Source organism: Halyomorpha halys, unplaced genomic scaffold (genome assembly GCF_000696795.3).
Source record: "Halyomorpha halys isolate HHAL.00 unplaced genomic scaffold, Hhal_1.1 Scaffold436.1, whole genome shotgun sequence".
NCBI lineage: Eukaryota > Metazoa > Arthropoda > Insecta > Hemiptera > Pentatomidae > Halyomorpha > Halyomorpha halys.
In genome coordinates, this window is record NW_027107600.1 from 461,575 (window position 1) to 477,436 (window position 15,862).

General features: G+C 28.8%; 1 protein-coding gene and 1 long non-coding RNA gene across 2 annotated transcripts; one reads left to right on the top strand and one right to left on the bottom strand.

The window, feature by feature from the left end:
* Nucleotides 1–122: 122 nt before the first annotated feature.
* Nucleotides 123–10,529, bottom strand: LOC106682713 (ubiquitin-associated protein 1). The gene is made up of 6 exons (XM_014423727.3): nt 10,108–10,529; nt 8,416–8,613; nt 6,528–6,771; nt 3,744–3,874; nt 3,148–3,318; nt 123–1,415 (listed from the first exon to the last, which is right to left on the bottom strand). Exons 1-6 carry the CDS (start codon nt 10,213–10,215, stop codon nt 1,188–1,190), a joined length of 1,080 nt encoding a protein of 359 aa, XP_014279213.1. The 5' UTR covers nt 10,216–10,529; the 3' UTR covers nt 123–1,187.
* A 123-nt stretch (nt 10,530–10,652) lies between these two features.
* LOC106682714 (uncharacterized) lies at nt 10,653–15,338 on the top strand. The gene is made up of 3 exons (XR_001343472.3): nt 10,653–11,066; nt 11,149–11,430; nt 15,034–15,338. It is a non-coding gene; the product is annotated as an uncharacterized lncRNA (long non-coding RNA).
* The last annotated feature ends 524 nt before the right edge of the window (nt 15,339–15,862 follow it).

Here is a 15,862-nt window from a genome sequence, read left to right on the forward strand (position 1 = left end):
ATATGTTTTCACTTATACCTTCAGTTTTCCAACTAAACAGACAATTCTTGATTAAAAGGGTTAGGAGATGATCGAATAACCAAAAGTTTTGAATAGATAGTATGAATTAAGTGAAAGAAAAATGCGGACGATGCAGTTTTATTTTAATAAATTAACAATAAATAATCCATGAATTCTTTCTACCTGTATTCAAGAGTACATTTATATAATATATATGTGTATGTAGTTGTATATATTATAAACATACAACTCCATAGACATATTATGTATACACACATTCAAAATATGTAAGCGAAGATTACATCATATATTATTCATAGTAGAAATAATGGTGGAATTTTAAAAATTTCCACCAATGGATCACACAGAAAGCTCTAAAGAAATAGTACAGTCTGTTTAGTACCACGAGAAAGGGAAACAGAAATTAATAAAATATAAAACATTGAACCAATAAAACTAAAAATTATTGACTAACACGTAAGACATTGAGATATGAAATTGTGGATTATCCATTTAAAGTTTTAGCACAATAATACAAAATTACATTTATGAAAGCTCAACAATAGTAAAAATATAATTTTAGGCACATATTTTCTAAAATAAAAAAAAGTATACACAGCAGATGAAAGAAGTATTCCTATAGCAATCAAAGCACGACACAACATTGTAACAACGCACTCAACCAATGATACATCAATTTTTTAACAACTTTAGAAATGCCACTCAACTTACATTCTCAATCAACTAATTAAGCAGGCATCTGACTATTTTCATTCAACAAATAATTATTTCAAAAATATTTTCCTAAAATGTAAAAAAAAAAAATTTTATCATAATTCCTGTGTATTATTGTTCTTTTTTAAAATGTATAATTTGGGTTTTAATTTAACATACAAACAAATTTGTTTTGTATAATATAAATCAAATAGAATTATTTTATTCTCTGAAGTGTATATTTCTTCCTGCTTTTTTCGAGGACAATTATTTTTTATTTTTAGCAGAAGTCAATTTAATAACTGAATACAATACTCAAATAAATACTATTAATAAAAATATACTTAAATTAATTAAAATATATATATACTAAGCAAAATACTTACACAATATCACATTTTAAAAAAAAACTGTTTTAACTCAGAATTTTTGGAATATAATTCATATCACCAGAAGCAGCTGTGCTGGAAAGGCTAAGATATGAGAGAATCCAGGGCCTTATCTCGATCGAATTCAGATTTAATTAAGGCAGAGATGACTTCCTCTTCAGAAAATCCAAGCTTCATTATTTGTGATGTTCTTTCAAGAAATCTCAGAGCATTGTCCCTCGAGAACTCACATGCGACAAGTGCCCTTTCAACTCTATCACCAGGATATCCAGTTTCTTCTAGTGATTGAACTTCCAACATAAATTCTATAACCTGGAAATTGGAAAATCTATATTTAAACAAAAAAAAATTATTAAATGTTGTAAAATGTAGTATTATAAAACTAAACCTAACTTTTTAGCCCTCAACAAATTAAAACTATCTAAGAAGATTCTAACTATGAAATTTAACAAAATGATTTTTCTGCATAAAAACTTTGTTTTCAACCTAATTTGATCTAACTGTTGCTAGCAACAAATCAGTCCTTAAACTTTAAAAAAGGCTTTTGTGCTCCAGAACTGAAAATATGGTAATGATCCAAGGTAAGATGTTTTTTCTTATTGATAAAAACTTTGGAAAAATGCACGACCATATTAGAGGGTCTATCATTCTGAGATATAATATGATTGTAGCCCTAGGAGTGTAAAAATTGCTAGAAAGGATCTATAAGCCTAAATAAAACCTTATTTATACTAAGCAACTTGTACCCTAGAATGTCCTTCAATAGCTCTATTTAACTACTGCCTTAGAATCTAGAATAATTCTAATCTCTGACAAGGAGATATTTACTTGCAATATGAGAAGGTGGGGGAAGTTAGGCACTAGAAGAGAGGGTGTTGATAGTTAGGTCTCCATTCTTAAATTTTAGAAGAAAATGAACTGTTCGTCGACCAAAAAATATTGACAAAGATTAAACCCAAGTAATTACATTACTGGCCTCTACTTTTGGATTCCGATTGAATATTTTTGGTGATAAAATATAAGGCACATTGATTTATAAGACTTTTTTTAAGGTTAATAAAAAATTTAATGCAACCTAAATAAGAAATTTTAATTGTTTTAACAATTTTATGAGTTTTTTTAAGAGCGAAAAATTGTAATAAAAATGGATTATAATTATACTTGAATAGGTACCTGCTGTTTGTGGACGGCCATGTACCCCAGGGATCAAATTCCCACCATTGTTACAAAGTACCAAAACCAGCTATCCTTCCTTTACTCCTTCCCTCTATGTATATAATTTCATCGACATATATTGATATACATCATTTATTTTAATATCAACACGTACCATATCGGCCAAAACACATGTTGTAATTTAAAACATTTGTTTTGAATAAACTGATAATCTTAATGCCAAAGAGGCATTAAATATTTTTGAGGGTAGCATTTTTACCCAATCTCTTACTGACTTTAGTCTTAGAAATCAATGTACCTTGTATTTTATCATAAAATATCCAACTCATGGAATCAAAAATGTATATGCAGTAGTGAAGAGTAAACAGTTAACCATATATGAGAGGAGAGGATGATTAGGGTCCAGTCAGTGAGGACTACAGATAAGCAAAATTTTATTTATTAGTGATAAAATTTCTTCAAACTTTTTATCAATAAGAAAAAACATCTTACCTTGAAACAAATTAACATATTTTTAGTTTTGGTGCATAAGAGCCTCTTTCGAGGGTTCAAGCACTAGCAACAATCAGATAAGGTCGAAAAAGAAGTTTTTTATAAAGAAAAATCATTTTGTTAAATTTCTTAGTTAAAATGTTTTTAGAGAGTTTTAATGTATTGAAGCCTAAATAATACGATTTAGTTTTATAATACTAAATTTTCTTTTCTTAGTAAACTTTGTGAACATGAGATCATATCACTTTTGGAATATTTTGCTATGAAGTCTATTAAAAACATAAATAAAAAGCCAAACAATTTTCTGACCGTCAGGACGATTTTCAACACATATGTTTATAAGGAGCGAGACAGAGAGTAATTTCTAAAAACATACCTTTGCTTCATTTGGTCCAAAAATTTCAGTAGCTCTAGCCGCTCGAGAAAGAGGAAATCCCATTTCTGCTATCCTTTCAGCCACAGCTTGGCAAGCTGGAGTTAAATTTTGAAATGGGTTAGCAAGTGTTTCTTTTTTCTTATCTATTTTATTGTCTTCAGTACCTCCTGCCTAGATAAAAAAGAGAGGAAGAAAATGCCTTAATCTGAGCAAAAACATTTCTACTTGTAACGAGGCACATTGTAACAAGGGCTCTATGATAATAAATCTTTAAATATCTATTAACTTTAAGAAAAATTAGTAAAATATTTTTATGTTTATATATAAAAAATTAAAAAAGAAGAAGTTTAGGCTTGAATTGGAACTATAATCAGAAAGATATGATTTTCTTTATAGCAGTATTCACCTGGCTCGGTACAAATATTCTATTTTACACTATAGAACTACTTTTTTTTTTTTAATATGTGTAAATATATACACAAAGGAAAAATAAGTTAAGTATATTATATTTAATATATATATTATAAATATATTAGATATAATATAAATATATTATATCGTATAATTGGACTTATACACAAATTAAAAATACGTACAGCTATTGAGAGACCAGAATTAGTTAATTTCCTTGGATCTAAAGAAGTTTCCTCGATGCGTTTTTTTAAATTTTTCATGATGATTGAAATGGTATTATCTTCATTTTCAGAATTTTTTTTCCCAGGTGATTCTGAAATTTAAAATTTCAAAGTAAAGGAAATAAAATTTAGATATAGGCCATTCTTCAAATTTGGTGCTATTTAGTTAAAAATAAAATAAAACAGATACTATCGTGCGTTTCAAGTTTTTTTTATTTTTATTGCCTACATACTTAACATGATAAGTTTTTAAAGTCTTAGCCTATGTAATGAAAAATAAGACTAGAGAGTGATAAAAAGAAATAGAGCACCACAATAATGTGTTAATTTGAATAGAAAGTATTTATTATGCAGAAGTCAGTCTTAACTTTTTGATCATAAGGCAAAAAAAAAAAAAAACCTCATTCTGCTTACAAATACTTTAAACATGAGCACTTTTGTAGTATTATCGCGATTAAACAACACAGATAGTACTTTTAACATGTAATTAAGCAAAAATATGTTTAATCAAGGTGTAAAGGAACTAACAGAAACTTTTAGTACTATTATATTTGATATTGATGAATAATACACGAGAAAAAAACACCCATTACCTAAAGAAAAAAAAAAAAGGAAAATTCCAAATTAGAAAGTAGATACCAATTTAAGCATTTATATAAACTGTTTTTTACTTCTTATTCTTACTTATTTGAGTGGGAAATGAAAATATTTCTTTTTTATGAATAATTTAGGCCATGGAAGAAATTAAATATCATCTTCTTTATTAATTTCACAGACATCAGTACCTTAAACTACCAATTCATAATTCCGTTTACCTAAGCTAAGGTGCCCTAATAGTGAATATTGAAAGAAAATTAAATATATCCCTCTCCAATAACATTATTATCACTCTCTAGTTCCTTAAGAACTTTTGAGGTGAAGGAGTGACAAATTAACAATTTTGTATCTATGTACTCAAGAGAAGCTTTAACAAACTAAAAAACAAAGACAAGCGTAATTGTAGAAAGGTTCTAAAATATTATAAAACATGTTGACATCATTGATCACTAGGAAATGATCTCCAATAAAAATACACACTCATTAATTTCCAAATCCTGGATCTAAAAGAAGGGAACAAACCATGTGTTTTTTAATTCCTTCTAGTACAGTAAAGTATGCCCTAATCAGTTTTATCGAGTAGGTTGTTATTTCCCTAAACATTGGTAATTACTTGAAAAAAAGACAAGAGAGCGATAAGACAAACCGTGTGTTTTTTAATTCCTTCTAGTACAGTAAAGTATGCCCTAATCAGTTTTATCGAGTAGGTTGTTATTTCCCTAAATATTGGTAATTATTTGAAATACAGGCAAGAGAGCGATAGGGGTGTTATAAAAAAGAATTATAGTTATTTTATATAAAATTCAAATTATGATTTTAGACTAATTGTGTAATAATATGATTTAAAGAAAGTTATGGAAATAAATATTGGACAAAATAAAAAGAATAAATAAATAAAACTACTTTTATAAAATAAAATAATACCAAAGAAAAAAAAAAAAAATCCCAAAAGAAAAAAAAATTACAAAACAAATCTAAATACAAAAAATTTAAAACAAACAAATACTGGTCAATGAAAAATGCTTGGTAAAAATACTAAGAACACTATAATGAAAAAAAATATATACTAAGAAAACTGTAATAATAAAAAAAAAAAAATAAACCTATACACTATAAAAAACAATTTGAGAAGTAGTTTATGTGGCATAATATGGAAAAACGCAAGGCATAGGACGAGTAGCAAGAGTCTCAATTTATACAGGCCAAATGAAGATCGCTAGCCTATACATGACTGCAATAGGCAGCGACTGGTAAGCATAGATCATACTTAAACAGTGCCTGCCAGTGGACTGTGCATTGTTTTGGAAGCAGTGATGTTCGATGTTCGGCCATACCAGGTACCATGTAAACAAAAGGAGACATACATATTTACAATAAAATCTTTTCATTAACGATATATTTACACAAGTCTGCAAAATAAACAATTTTACTTTTTTTTTTTTTTAATTTTATAAAAGAAGATAAAGTGATAAATAACGCTTTGAGTGTTGGCATATTTTTTTTGTTTACTACAAATGAAACAGGTACCATTGACTTGTAAAGTTTCAGTTCCAGCTTCATGACAGAGATATAGAATGAAAAAAAAAACAATATTTATTTTATAAATAGGTAACAATTAATGAATTGAACCTCAAAATGAAAAGGAAATGGTGGTCTCAAGGAGAATAATAACAGAAAAATAAAATTATTCACATTTAGATGGTTGATACTTAATAAAAAGCTCTCTACTAACTGAAATAGCACTAAACTGGGAGAATGGCCTGCATATATTTTTCATTCAGTGAACAGTTCTATATTTACCAATAGAAAACCATAACTTTCTTAATATTAATATTAACAGCAAAATTAATAATTCAAAATCACAAATTATTATTTTTTTCTTTTTGAGTAAAAAAGAAATTTAATAAATATTTTGAACAAGCAATCATACTCATCTAATATATTTCTTATAATAATAAATATATACTAATAACCAGGCTTAACGAAATTGGGGAATAAGATATAATTTAATTTGAAAAAGAAAAACCTGACTGGAAATAGCACTATCTAATAATCCTATTTGTTCTAAGAGAGAGGCTGTTATTGCATGTCTCTTTAAAAGTATTAGTAGATTGTTAGTGATATCTATGGACATATATAGAAAAACACCATTTTCAATTGAAGTAGAATGCTGCGTTGGATGAAGTGGATAAGATGGACTGCCATATCCCCAAGCCCAATTTTGAGTATTGCTTCCATTTTCATTCGTGGCCCAATTTTCTGTAGTATTGACTGATGTACCTCCTAAAACATGTGCCAGAACTTCCATCTCATTTATTGTCTTCAGTTCTACAGAATCAAACGGGCTAGAAGTGTCATTTTCAAAATCTGATATATTGAAACCACCAATAACCTGTTTAGGAGGTAAAAACACATACTTATTATCTTGTTATATAAACAAAAGTAAAAAGTAGTTAATTTAAATACTGAAACTCTAAATTTTACTATCTGTGACATTCAATCATAAAACATGGTATCTGGTACTTATTGTAAATTATCAGAAGTGTTTAGCATCAAGGCACCCTTTAGGGCTGATTTTTGAAATTATTTTTAAAACATTTGTTTTCAAAAAGAACAATATCAGTATAATTTTAAATAATGAAAAAAATTATATTAGGTCAGTATATTTTGGAAAGGTTATTTTAATTGTTATTTAATGCTTAAGCAAGAGACCGAGGATTTCTGAAATTGGCATTTCCCTCATATATGTTCAGGATACTCCTCAATTATATACTTTGCAGTTAAAACTGTACAGCAATTTATATTGCTGTAACTTTAGAACAGATTGTTTAGCCAATAGATCAGATAGCCATGAATAAGTCAGCAGTTTCCAAGAGGAAGCTGAGCGATAACCACTTTTCTAGATTGCCTGGAGCATGAATCTTATTCCTTCAGTTATTTTCAATTTAAGTTTATAGAATGTCAGTTTATTCCATAAACATAGCTAATTCATTCCAAATAAGTTATTCAAGGGCTTGACAAATTTCTACATAGGAAAGGTATGAACATTTAAAATTGTCAAAGTAGTGAGACTATTTGAAATCAAAAATAGTTTATCATTCTAGGACTAGGTCCCTTTAGTTCAATTATACAACTTATATTGGCCAAAAATAGTGTGGCCACACTTACTTATAACTTATATTAAAATTGTATACAAATAATTTTTAATTATTTTATTTTATTTGTATATAAATTTAAGAGTTAAAAAACAAAAAACTAACTGACTAAATACATAAAAAACATAACAAAAAAATAGTTACATCTGTAGTATTATGATATTGGAATAGACTGGTGAAGCAAAAGGTAGTTAAATATAAAGGTTTTAAACGAGGGAAGGGTTGGTACATGATGTATGTTGAAGGGAGTGTTTCCAGTGGTATGCAGCTCAGATAAAAAATGATTTATCAAACACAGCAGTTTAGTGAGGTGGAGGGTAGGTGTCAGATAAGCGGGACGGACCTGTTAGTACGGGATTGGATTGAGAATTTGAATTGCAGGTTTTTTAAGGATATAGGAGGAGTGCTAATACTGGCATCGGAAGGATGGATAGAGCCACTTCAGCTCTACTGGATTATGTGCGTATCTCTAGTGATCCTGAAAATAAATCGTACTGCGCAACTCATAAGATGTTTAAGTTTAGATTCGAGATTGCCGAAGAGTACACCATATACCAGCACATAGTCAAAGTGGGGGAAACTAGGAGTTGACGGGTTTCAAGTGGAAGGAGATAACGGATTCTATTGAATTGCATCAAGGTAGCTACAGTTCAACGGGAAAATATGGGCAATGTATGGTTTCCAGGATAAAGTTTTGTTTTGTGTCCATACTAAAACAACTATGCAGAAAATGATATATTTATTTTAAAAAAGGTTAATCTGAATAGAAGTTTTCTGTACATCTTACATATTAGGAAGTCTTATAATGTATATGTAAGTTCTATTAAAGTATTAAAAAATGATGTAGTTAAATTAATTAATTCCCAAAAATCAAACATTACCTGTTGTGGATTAGAGACACTGCCAATATGTGGCTTAAGAGGTACAGGTGTAAGAATATTTTCTATCTTATTCTGATTTAAAGAAATAGTTTTTTCTTCTGAATTGGAAGAGGGAACTGGTTTGGCATCCATTAATTTCTGCTGCTCCTTGAGTTTAGCCATTTGCTCAAGAACAAAACGTTCCAGTCCAAAGTCATACTAAAAACAAAAGTTCTCATCACAATTCTAAACATAAAACTAAAATACTGGGTTGAAACATAGGCAATGTCAGCTGATGAGAGGGGCAAATTAAATAAATTATTTTTATTCAAAATAACCTCAATACATTTGGTTCAATTATATATTTTTCCAATGTCCAATAAGGTTTTTCATTTCACAATAAATTTCTATTAAACATTTTCCAAAGGGTTATATTTTTATATCGCTTACATTATTTCAAGGACGAATTCAACTCCTTTTTGCTTCTTAATTTCTTTATTGCAGTGGATGTTTTGGGCTAAAACCAGTTCATCTCCAAACATTTTTCTTATCCACAACTCAAACCAACATTTAGATTGGCATAAATTTTTTCTTCTTAATGTTATATTGGCTTATCATTTATCAAACATTGTCGATTATTATAGCGTTACCGTCTTTACATATGTTTATCATAACATGGTTGATTCTGGACTTCTTTTTTGTTTTTTATTCCTTGTTTGAAGGAACTTATGGCATTATGAAATGAAATGAAAATTTTATCATTTCTCGAGTAACTGATTCGAAATCAAAAACATTACTGGCCATTAGAAGAAATTTGTTAAAGCTAACAGAAGTTATTTTGGATACAAATAATCGTTAAAGTGCTTCTTTTTTTTTTTTTCCTTTCTCTCATACTATATAAACTGATATTTCAATAATTTCAATCGATAAGTATTTACTGATCACAGCAGGATAAAGTTTCTATAACATAAATCGTATTTAACAGAATGCATACAGACTAAAATTGGATCTAGTTTCTACAGTTAATTTTTTATGAAATATAACTCTTTATTTCAGCGATCTCCAGTTATAAGTACCAATGGGTAAATAGCAATTTAATATTTATTAAAATAAGAATATTTATAAAATGCAATAGCTATTAAAAACCAATATTGCAACACAACTTGCTGATCTCCATCAGGGCTTGAGCCAATGTGGTTTGCAAAGAACTGTGCTGAATAGTATTAAGTTTTATGTCTAACTTATTGACTCCAGCTCTTATCAAGACTTACAATGTGGGTCAAAATATTGGTTTTTAATATAATTTTTTCCAATTGAGTATCTTTTAGACTGCCGCTTAGACCATCTCATCCTTAAAAGCTATGTAGTCAAATTAACCTTCCAACAAATAAGAGCAGTTGTCAAACTATTTTTATGAATAGTAGTTCTAAGAAACTCATAAGGCTGTAATGCCTCAAAACTAAAAAAAAAAATAATAAGTCAACGATAATAAAAATATCATTCTAGGGACATATCGTCACAAACATCGTTTGGCAGTATAACTATAAAAATTCTTCTGACTTTGAGAATTCTTTTGAGATATCTTTAGACTAAAGCATTACTTTTAATTGTTATAAATATTGTGTGAAGTTTTTTCTGAGTAACAAGCCATCAGTCACAGAGAAAGAAACATAATCCCAATACCAGTAGTCATACTAAAAAATTAAAACTTGCCTTTTCAAATTGTATAACAGTATTCAATTTGTTTTGAACACTAGCAGGTAGTGCTATCCTTCTAGGAGGTTTATATTTCTCACTGATCTTAACCGGAATTCCTTCCATAAATATATGTTAATTTGGTAAATCTAAAGTATTATGATTTTAATATCACAAATATTTTAAACGTTTCTACTGAGAAGTAAATAAATTTTGAAAGATGGAATAATTACAGTGTAAACACAAAGAAAAATAACCTTGTTTTCAAATGAATAATTGATAAAGTTTTACTGAAGTTCAATGGAATGACAAAAAAAAGAGTAAATTATTTTACAATAACTTAAAACGGCATTTGAACAACAATGAATGTCATTTACTACTTGAAAAAAAACGAAACGGGTTCCGCTGTCATGCTTTGTAATCATTGAGTTGATAAACATTGGACCATATGTTGATCACGGCCGCCATGATTCTACTTTACCCCAAATAGTGTTCCCTATTGCCGCTTTATTTTATCTGGTTGACTTTCTCATTATAAAGGCAGTGGAAAAGTACAGCTGGACCGTGGTGTTAGTAGTTTGTTTGTAATCATCATGTCGAGTTAAATTCTGTGCTGGTGTTCAAAATGTTCGTAATCACACATTTATCACATTCGATTCTTATCACTGAGCCTTCAGAATTTTCTTTGTTTGTTTGATGGCCAAGCGGACTTTAAATCATATAAAATCAAGAACAATTATTGCAAAGTTGAATCATGCTTCAGTTAGGGGTTTATCTTAGTGATATTTCTAGCGATTAAATAATTCTTATTAATGCACCGAAGGTTGGGATGTGGTGTAAAATGACCTCACAACTGACTGCAGAACAACAGCAGGTAAAGAAGTCAAATTATTTACAAAATGAAAGCACCACTTCCAGAATGAATTGAAGCCTGATTTTTTAAATATATGTACAACATTTAACTATCACACTGGAAGGTGAGATTTTCTTGTTCTCATAGGATTTAAATAAGTAATTTAATGCTATAAATGAAACAAAAACAAGTTCGCATTGTTACAGATGACCACCCCTTGTGCCATATTAAATAAAATGTTGGACTCAATGGCATTTTTGATTCCACCTCAGTTATCAAGTCTTCCATGGAATCTGTTGACCACTGGAGTTCTACTTCTTACCATAACAATGTTTACATTTATGCCATTGATCAGTTTTATGACTTACATCCTGTACTCTGTACTTTTAACTCTCTTGGTACTAAAACATCTTGACGCTGTGATATACCATCGCTATCACTGGCAGAGAAGAAGGACAATTTTTCGTTCAGAGTCATAATGACATGAAGTAAATTATTTTATTTTTATTTTCCAGCATTTAGTTTGTTGGTTGATAGTTGGAAAAAAAGATTCATGTCTGATAAGTGGTGTTTTCAGTAATACAAATCAAACTACAAAACATTTGAGATAGCAAATTCAAAAATAATTAACATTCTTTAGTTGAGTTTGCACTCTCTTACTTCACTAGGCTAAAACATTTTTATCCTTTGATTATTAACTTACATTATTGATTATTAATCTATATTAATCATAACTTGAAGTTATCATCGGTACAGCTATAAAGTATCAAATATTTAAAAAAGCATTTTTTACATGCATTATGACTTACTGGAGGGACAAAACAAGGTTTCTTATCGATTGTGATTTACTGAGAAAGGCATATTTCTAAGTTAATCATACTTAAGACATTAAACTAATACATGTTTTCTTCCCTTTAATAATTATGATAATTACATATATAAAAAATTAATTTTTTCATATTTAATATTTGATGGTTGTACCGATGATACTTTAGGCCTTGTTTCTAGTTTCCTATATAATCTTGCATAATTTAGTTTTGACGGTTAATTCAATTATAAATCTATTTACAATGTATTTATTGTATGCCCTTAAGATCTTGATTTGCAAGATATTTTATGTTGCATATTTAGTATTTATTTGATCGTTCTAGAGTAGAAGGGCATTATAATTAACATATTATAGTGTAGAGAATATTCTGTGATCCAACTATGGCAGGTTAGATAAAAATTTAAACTGAATTCTTCAGAACTACATTTGTTGTTTATTATATCGTTGGTATAATGAAATATAGTGAAGAGCTAGTAATAATTTTATAGTTCAGTCAATTCTTAAGTATAATTTTAGTTCTGGAATCGGTAATTAGTAATATTAACTTCTTATTCACTAGATAGTAATTTTTACCTCTTGGCTTAGCACACACATAAACATCAGTGATGATCAAGATTTTTCTTTTGTTTGGTAAGCGATAACAACTATTTTTGCTTCCATTCAATAAAATAATTTTTTTATCTGTTTTGATAATATTATCAAACTATATTCCTGAAGAATAGACAAATTCATTGATTTGGGCCTGAATGTCTTAACAATTTGTGGTATCTGCTTTACACTCTAATCCATCTTTAATGAATCTTCTTTAAAGTAATAATATCATATTTATTATGATAAATTTATAGCACAGTTTGTAATATAAGTGGACATGCTGGAGTTGTTTATTAGTTAATTGTTATTTAATATATTAAGCTTGTTTATTTAAAAAGTATTTCAGTACCTACTATTACGGGCTTTAAATGTCATTTTAATTTTCCTATTTTATTTATTTTTTAAATTTATTTATTATCATTTACTTGTAGCAAAAATTAGCTAACCGAGTTAGATTTTGAATTTAAGGTAATGTTTTTTTTTTTAAGTCTACATATTATGTTCAAAATACATAAACACCATACTAATTTCAAATTAGTAATTTGTTATGTATGAATCCTCTTACAATTGTATATATTTTTTTTTAACAATTTTATTTGCTCATGTTCTGGCACCAAGTGCTTTCTACAATTTCGCAGCCTTTTTACTTTAAGATTTATTAAAGTGCATTGCTGGCTAGGGAGTATTGTGTTTATTTATTGATCCAGCTAGTTGCGCGTTTTGATTACTGTTAACAGTTCTTGAAGGCCTTTGAAATTATTAAGGGCATCACAATTAGTTTGGTAGTATTTAATGTTTAGTTCACTGATTTGTGAATTGCGATATTGTTCATAGTACGAATTTAATTGCAATGCTGCTTTTGAACAATATTTAGTTCTATGAATGACGCTCAAATATGAAATTTCTCACGTTCTTTGATTGAAAAAATGTTTTCCATACATCGGATGGTTAAATCAAGTAGAACTATATCAACTTTATCGACTTGTTTTTTTAATTTCCAACTTATATTAGTTAATTTATTATAATAATATCTATTATATTTCTAAAAAATGAATAAACATATTTAATTTAACTTCAGTGTTAAAAATAAAAATAAAGGCTATCTTTGAGGAATAATCTTAATGACAATTCGAGTATATTGATAAAAAAAAAAAAAAAAAAAAAAAAAAAATGGCGGGAATCGTTCATGCAAAAAGGGTAGACAGATTTCTACTCTCTAAATTATTTTCTAATGACATTCGCTCACTCACCGTATGAAGATCTGGACAGATATCAGACGAGTATCTGTTGCTTCCCGAAAAAAGATAATATCAAGCTGTTTTTGCATTTATATCCTCTCTGAAAACGTTGTTTTCAATATGGTATAATAAGAAAAAATAGATTCGGGTAAAATGAAGAACCGAAATTTTGAAATTTCTTGACAACTTCACAATTTTGATTTAATTCTAAGTAATCCTGTCATCTCCGGGACCAGAACCTGGTCTTTAATTCATTTTCATAACACTACCCTTACTTGACTACATTTTAGGAATATGTTGTATATAAAAATTCATGTATGTATGCATGCCTTTTGTCTTTCTTAGAAGCTTCTCTATGCTCAAAAATAAAAGTTGTGATATACGCTCTAAACTAGCTTAGCTACGTATTTCAAAAGTGTGTTTCGTGGCACCCTAGGGTGATGCACCAAGCGTAATCCAGAGGTGCAGCAAGGGAATGCCACAATCTCAGAATTTTACCAAAAAAAAAAAAAAAAAATAGTAAATATATTTGTTAGCATTTAGTTTGCAGTTTTTTTTTTCATTTTCCCACATACATCATCGATTGATTTCGACTTAACTATTAAGCCAAGTGCCATTACCATCATCCCGAAAAGCGGCCTAAATGCAACAGTTACACTCAGCCAGCTTTTTGGGATAATGACAGTGGCAATTAGCTTGTTTGTTTTTTTGGTCAAAATCTATTTATTTATTTTTTTTCGCTACAGCAATTTCCAATATTAATATCGAACCAAAAGAAGAAGAAAAATCCCATTGTAATCTCTTTTTGTACAAAACACCATTTGTAATGTTATAAGTGTTGAACTGATTGGAACACGTCCGAGGAGTAGACCGAAACGGCAGTGGGATTATTCCGTTGATGTTGCGAGTTCGACGATGGTTGGTGGACGTAGGGAAGTGAACAGCAAAGCAGTCTGGAATTTTCGGGCTGCACCTTTCAGATCCATCCCTGCTACGTTTTATAATCGTTTATTAATATTTATTTATTTGTATTATTGTTTATTTATTATTTATATTTATATACGTTTTATAATCTAATATTTCAGTACTGACAACATATTCATTGTAATGCCCGTGAAGCTTAAAACTTTTCAAGACCATTTAAGATGGAATTTATTATTTTTATTTCATTATATTTTATATTATTATCTACTATTATTTTTGTTATTAGCTTGTCTTATTATTAGTGTTAAGTCAATAATAGTCCTAATAAAGGACTGCTGACTAGGTCGGAATGTCGGCGAACGTTAAATTGAACAATGGAGAAGGATAATTTGTGCTTTGGTTAAAATGTATTACAAAATAAATTATATTTATAATTATATGATAAATTATATAATAAAATTTAAATCGATTGTTTTATTTTATCCCTCACTTAAATATTTTTTTTCAAGATTTTTAATAACTGAAAAAGAAATGGCTGAAGAAGAGGAGGTCCTTTCTTTTACAGTCTTAGATGCGTTCTTTGAGACTCTTAAGTCTCCACTTCCCAGGAATTTGCAAGAGTACCCGTGGTTTATCATATTCTGGACTATTTTCACCATGACATTGGCACTATTTTGGAGTCTCTGCATGATCCATTTTATTTTCTTCGTGGTTTACAACTGCTTGGTTTTAGCATGCGCCATGCGCTATTTCTCTTTGATTGGCTCCTAATTACAAATATATACTTAATACAAAATAAATGACTTGAACTATATATGTGTAAATTTAGTATTCGTTATTAATTAATAATTTTCATGAAATTGAAGAAAACAGTATGTGGTGAAGTTACACTTTGTTTTTTAAATTAAATGTATTTTATAAATATTCCTATAACCTATATTTTATCAAATAACAGTTAATTATCAAGATTCCCACCATGCTGCGGCAATGCCTTACACGAGGAGCCAAGAGGGGGAAAAATTATTTCACCCCAATTTTTTATTACTAATTAAAACAATATATAGTTACCAGTCACATTAACGACTGTGCCAACCATGGTAAGGAGAAATAAAAAATGTTCCATAAGTTACAAAAAAATTATTTTTGGAACATTGAAACGGGAAGAGGAGACTTAAAACGATTAAATCGAGCAATAATGGGGGTGCGGTCAGCAAAGAAACAACATAAATAAACAAAAAAAAATATTTATTTATGCTTTTTTTAACAAAAAAAAATTTATTTATGCCGACGTTTCGACCTGATTTTCAGAAACAAAAAGACAACAACCATCATTTAGAG

What these genes read in the sequence shown, in the direction of transcription:
- LOC106682713 (XM_014423727.3), bottom strand. Translation starts at nt 10,215, where the DNA reads ATGGAAGGAATTCCGGTTAAGATCAGTGAGAAATATAAACCTCCTAGA. An exon ending in GTGTCTCTAATCCACAACAG is followed by an intron (nt 6,772 to 8,415) that starts GTAATGTTTGAT and finishes CCTCCTAAACAG; the next exon opens with GTTATTGGTGGTTTCAATAT. An exon ending in ATTCTGGTCTCTCAATAGCT is followed by an intron (nt 3,319 to 3,743) that starts GTACGTATTTTT and finishes TTTTTTATCTAG; the next exon opens with GCAGGAGGTACTGAAGACAA.